General features: G+C 43.2%; 1 protein-coding gene across 4 annotated transcripts in view; it reads right to left on the bottom strand.

Moving 5' to 3' along the window:
* Positions 1-210: 210 nt before the first annotated feature.
* Positions 211-6394, bottom strand: part of pcdh19 (protocadherin 19) — a 67421-nt gene continuing 61237 nt past the window's right edge. For all 4 annotated transcript variants that reach the window (XM_083785809.1, XM_083785808.1, XM_083785811.1 and 1 more), the window contains exon 5: positions 211-3409. In XM_083785809.1, the coding sequence (XP_083641935.1) occupies positions 2850-3409 (560 nt within the window). In that variant the 3' untranslated portion in view covers positions 211-2849. The remainder of the gene's footprint in view (positions 3410-6394) is intronic.

Here is a 6394-nt window from a genome sequence, read left to right as displayed (position 1 = left end):
CATATTATAGATTTTAATGAATTATGGTGAGACAAAAGACATGGATAATTGCAGTGCACTGGGCTGCAGTCATGCTCATTAATTTACAATAATGTGCACCGCACACACGCACACTTACTTTAAGCCGTTTGCTCATTCTTATTTGATTGTAATTTCAGGGCAGATGTTATCAAAGGTGACTTTCTTGTATGATCAGGAAAGACAAGGAAACAAATTGGAGAACATTTAATAGTTTAATTATAAGCTGCTGTATACATTCAGTGATTATTTCCGATTTTCATGTTGCCAGAAGCCATGGGTGAGACCAGCAAAAACATTCAGCTACAAGATCTAGTTTGTTGTATGCAATTCATCCTTTGTCGTCCATATTTTCCATCATTTCGTGTAGTTCACTGCAAAGCAACAGAAAACCACATTGCTGATGATGTGCAATATGGTTCTTCCAGTACCTTGATTCATTCATACGTACGATTCCACCCAGCCTGTGTCATGGTGCCTACAGGGTGCTTTAATCACCCTGGTCTCAGCCTTATCTCTGAGATCAACTGAAAGCAGATGGTACAGGGTGACAATACCGCTGAGCAAAGCTGGTCTGCATGTCAAGAACACTCTCAGTTGAAGTTTTAAAAGGTTCTTGGGCTTTTGTTCAGACTGCAGGCAAATCCAATTGTGTCTCAAATCTGATCTTTGGAACTGACAGTCCACACTGATTTGCAAGTGATCAGATCAGATTTGTGCGTATCCAGACATCGTCAACCTATCTGTAAGGGATGCTGTGCTAACGGCGTGGCAGGCGCCAGTAACACTTTGCTGTCGCGAGACAGCGTTGCTTACTGAGACTAGCAGATCTATAAGCTCACAACACGTTGCAACGTGACGCATTTTGAGATTGTAGGCTATTTTTGGGAAGCGTACAACAACATATAAATCAGGGCCCGGTGTAAGTGCTCCAGACTGTGACTCACTTGCATTTCAAACCACCTAGAAATGTGGGTTGAATCTGTTTTTTATTTTATGTTTCATACAAAAAACCATTCCAATCTGGATAGGCCACAAATCAGATTTGAGCTGCGAGACTGAACATAGCCTTGTAGTCTGATGAAACTCTCACACAGACAGAACAGGTGACACCCTATCACCAGCCTGAAGAACAACCATAACCCTCGTTCTCTCTGATATTAAGGTGAAGCAACATCTCGCTATCTTTAAGGTTTTTGTTTGCATCTTTTTTCTTTTTTTTGGTTTATTTTGCTATCTCACTCTAAGCTCATTGAACTGACACACTAACGTTGGTGCTGAAATTGCTTCTTTTTTTGTCTTTTTTTTTGTCTTTTTACATTTTTTCTAGTAGCCCACACAAACTTGATGGCACGAGAACTGACCAATAAGAAACTCTTTACAACAAGGTAGACTGCAAGTCAACGGTTGCCAGGGGTCACACAGTAAACAAAAGAATAATCCAAGTTCATAAAAAAAAGAAAAGAAAACCAGGTTCAATAAAAAGCCAAACAAAAAACGAAATAAAAAGCAAGTTAATTTCAAGTATAACTTACCGATAAAATAACTACACAGCATTAAATATTCTCATTATACATTTTTAAATTATTTATAAAATATATTTTGGCATATATGTGTTTTTTTATTATTTTTGTGTTTGTGTAACAAACGCTACCGTAGCTTCAGTTGAACACCAATGTTTATTTTTTTTGTCCTTTTTACTCTTGAAACAAAACATTAAAGGGATTGTCACATAACAACAGGATATTAAAAATGATAATAGTAAACCCTATACAGAGTTTCACATAGCAAGACATAGTGACGATCCCTTCTATCCTAGCCCCATAGTCAAAAGTCAGAAAAAAGTACAAGACCAGAGCACAAAGTTCTAATTTGTGCTCCACTGGCTACAATCAACGTTGGGCAGAGGAGATTTCAAAAGCAATAATTATTTTTTTCCACACCGCTCAGTTGGAACACGAGGATCTGTCTTTAGTGGCTGTCCAGAAAGAAGAGTTAATTTAGCTCCATCTGGATAAAACATAAATAAGGACCTCACAGTCTGATGACTCGTGGATGTCCTCAGGGATCCGGAGTTGATGAGGGGAAACCTTCCCCTCATCAACAGACAACAGGAGGGGGAAATGAGACCGCGTAGTGTGGCGCGCATCTACCTTTCCTCCTGCCGTATGCACGGGAATGTGCGGGCACCGACCGGAGGCCGTCGCTGCCAGGCATCCTGTGCATGTCTGTTGCCTGTGGGCTTGTCACAATGTCGGAGTTCACTGTACAAAGAGTGATGGTTTCTTTTTGCCAGCTAGAATTAACTGCAAAAAACCAATGAAGGCAAATATCAGTTTGTCGTACAAAAGTAGTTCAAAAGGCATAACTGTACTTCAAGAATTGGCACCACGGGTGTCCAGTCCACACGGGTCGTGTACTGCTTTGGCGCAAGGGGCTGAGGAGCCCCACCGGCCCTCGTCCATGTAGTCAACAGTAACCTGCCTGTCCACTCGCTCCAGACCGATAAACAGAAAACGGAACAAAAAGCAAACAAGGAGAAAAGTACTGCAACTACAACAAAGCCACATCCACTACCTCAGCTTTAGAACACACAGCTAGCTGCAGCGCACTACAGTTCCTTTATCCGCGGCTTGAGCTGGTCCTTGGATGTCGTATTCTGCACATGGGGCTGTGTCTGTCTACATCCACAGCCTGACTTGTTTTTTTTGTTAGGTTTTTTTTCTCCGGCGTATACACAGCTATTGCGGGGTATATATATGCGAGTTTACACTGTGTATGTGTATGCATGTCGGTGCATGTGTGGTTGTGCGTGGGGGAGAGTTAACTCGCTAGAGCACGATGTCCTTCAGGCGCTTGCTGCTGGGGGACTCCTTGTCGCGGCCGTCGTGCAGGAGCGTGTTGATCTCCCGGACGGCCGGTTCACTGTCTTTCCCCTCGGGTTGCCGCAGCAGGCTGTGGTTGGCGATGCGCTCTGCGTCGCGGCACTTCAGCGTGTTGTAGGCGGACGACGGCTTGGCCGTGGGGCTCTTCAGGTGCACGGGGGAGGTGATGGGGCTGGCCGCCTCGCGCCCGTTGCCGGCTTCGCGGACCGCCCCGCCGTTGGCCTTGGGGCTGCACACCTGCGACTCCTGAGTCCGCTTGCCCTTAAGGTCTCCCCGATCCACGTCCTCGGGGCCGTCCTTGCCGAAGGTGGCAAAAGTCCTTTTGGCGGTGCCGTCCTCGTAGTGGGGCACGTCCACCGTGGTGGCCTCGATGGACAGAGCGATGACGTTGCGGCCGTGCTCCGGGGACTTGGCCCGCGCCGGTATGGCCACCCGAGGCATCCAGCAGCGGTCCGAGTGGCCCAGGATGCGGCACTCGTCCTGGCAGTGGAAGCCTTCAGTGGAGTCTGCATGGACACAGCAGGGGGAGGGGGAGAACATGGGGTTGTTAGATTTACACTTTTTATTCCACCGTCATTTGCATTCCCTTTTTTAAGATTTCACCAGGCTTTTTCTTCTACGGCTTTCATTATATTGAAACATGTCAAAGCTGTAAATGGAGAAGGAAAAAAAACATGCTGAAAAGCCTGTGGCAATCTGCACAAGTTTAAATTCTTGTGCGTAATTTGTTTTCTCTTTTTAAATATGGGATTCCACATAAGAGGTATGCCAGCTTTATACTTGGTTTCTCGTTGGTGCCTTGCACTGAAAATAGTGGATCTACAAACTCACAACCTGATGTGCGGTGACACATTGTGAGCTTGTAGTTCAGCTATTTCCGGTGCGAGACATGATGCACAATGGAGTAAGCTGTAAATCAGACTCATGCAGCTTCACCAGTATGGGGCACTTCTAATGTGCCAATTAAATCATGTATTGTTAAATCAAAAGTCCATTTGCAGCTTGTGCATAATTGGGTTTTCTGTAGCAACACTTGATAAAATGGGGAGTTTAAACAGTGCAATCAGATATCTCACTGAAAGAGACACCAGACGAGTTGTGGTATTGTTGCCTGGTTCATCTCTCGCTGTGTCTCTGTCATCTGGCGCCGAGTTATAAATATGTAATGATGTTTTAACGCCGTTGTGAAAAAGGGGATTTGTCTGAGTCTGTATAACTGCACACTTTATGTCTTTGTTGTGTTGGAGGAGAAGGGCTTTCAAGACAATTTTTGCATCATTATAACAACAAGAAATGCACTGTTTGAGTTGGAAGTGCTGTCATTTTCCCTTCCTCTAAAAAAAGTGTCTTTAATTCACACGAGCACTCTTTAGTCATCCAAAGGACAGTATTTGATGCTTGAAGTCTTTTGAATCCATGCATATTTCATTTTTAGCCATCTGCTCTGATAACCTAACAGGGACATCCAAGATGTCCTTATGTTTGAAATGACCTTAAAGAAAGCTAGATGGCATGCTCACTCACAAAGTGGCACAAAGTGATCACACACATTAAACTAAATTCATAGGGGAGACTGCGGATGGAATGAAAATAGCCAACGTATTTACAGTGCATTTTACTGATTTACACACTTTATCTTTGAAACAAAACCGAATGCAAAGTATCCTTTGTAGCCTTAATGAAAATGTGTAGAGTTAATTTAAAACGATTCAGCCGCAGCAGTCCTATAGTCATTTGTCTTCTAAATTCCCTCTATGCCAACATGTCTTAGTGATCTCTCAGTTGGCCCCGGCCTTGTGTAAGAAACTGACAAACAGATGTGCAGTGACACATTTCTAAGCCCCCCTATTGCTTGTCTCTCTCCCTGGGCAAAGTGCCCTCCTCCCGACTAGAGGCCCAAGGTGACAAGAGGGGTTGTGGGAGGGATTGCCATCGACCCTGGTTCATGCGCTTACATCTGGCACTCGCAGCTTGACAGATCACCTAATTAAAATCACTAATTATCTGTTTTTCTCCCCATCTTTGCCGCACTCTGAGGGGCACCTCTGCTTAAGGCCTGCATGGGGATCGATATCTAAAGATTTTGGCGACAGGATTTTCAGGGGCAGGTATACCAGAGCTGACTATCATAAAGTGTAATCTGATGACTTGGTGAGTGAATGACTGACTAAAGGGTCTCACCAGCTATTTGACCCTATCTATCGTAACCACAGTGCTGGGTCGGATGATCTAATGGCCCCGAATCACAACAACAATACAAAGGCCAAGCATTCAAGCATCGAGAGTAGCCAATATCAATTCCAATTCCAATTTGATGGTGAGAGCGTGGCTGAGGATAACCAACTGTCCCTTCAGTGTTGGTGTGTGTGTGTACTCTATACTGTATGTACACATGCGCACGCACACCAAATAGAACACTGACTTCCGTTTAAAAAGTCTTCTCATCAGTAAAAGTCAGTATCACAAGTGGTAACACGGTATGAGGTATCCCACTAATATGAACAGACCTGTGGAGGGAAGCATCTTTACAGCACCTGTCTATGGTTCCAAATTACGTTAAAAAAGCTGAACTTGAACATTGAACCTGTTTAACGTGTGGCATCATGTGCATCACGTGCATGTATGACGCGCATGACGTCTTCGCTTATGTATGATTTTATGTATTTCCATGCTTTTTTATTCTTTGTTCTTGCTTAATGTAAATCGCTCTAGTCTGGATTATGTTTGTCGTCAGCGTCTGCTAAATGCCTAAATTGTAATTGCAAATGTGCTTGTCCTTACAACCATGCAGAAGAAAAGATATCAAGCTGGTGGATTTCAGTAAAGAAGTTAACAATAAAGTACACACAGTTCCAATCAGAATGTGATCATGTAATCACTTCTAAAGGTTCTGCACCAGGTACTACGAACAGAATGCAGGGCAATGAAAAAAGAGCACAATATAAATCCACACAATGGATTAATACTCCCTCTCCACTATAAGGAGGTTTATATTTCCCCATGTCCTTTTCTTCATCCAGCTTTACCCACACAAACTGTGTGGGTAATGTATTTATGAGATATGAGATGGATCGTATGTATGTATACAGCATTAAATATACTGTAGATATTATATACTAGCGGGACATTATGATTTTTGTAGTATTGCAGTGCAGGAACATACAGAAATTACCATCTTATGTCATTTTACGATTATCCAAGCCACAAAAAGGAGTCAGATCCACATAAGAATTACAACTCCGCCACATTTGCATCTTTTCTATGACACCACCAAGACATAGTGCAATAGTCAATTGAGCATGTGTTTAAAGTGCACAATTTTGCATAACAAAAACAATTGTGACACATCAAGATGGGATACAATAAAATGTACGCTCCATACTTAGTATTAATTGATATTATTGATCAGTCTGAATGCAATTTCCCTTGGATTGAAGGCGTTTTCTAAAGCCTGTAAGGTCTTGTGTCACAAAAGAGGCATGCCGAAGTTC

This window comes from Protomyctophum parallelum, assembly GCF_964188405.1.
Source record: "Protomyctophum parallelum genome assembly, chromosome: 16".
Classification (NCBI taxonomy): domain Eukaryota; kingdom Metazoa; phylum Chordata; class Actinopteri; order Myctophiformes; family Myctophidae; genus Protomyctophum; species Protomyctophum parallelum.
The sequence above is the reverse complement of the archived record's forward strand: the minus strand, read 5'-3'. Positions and strand labels throughout refer to the sequence as shown.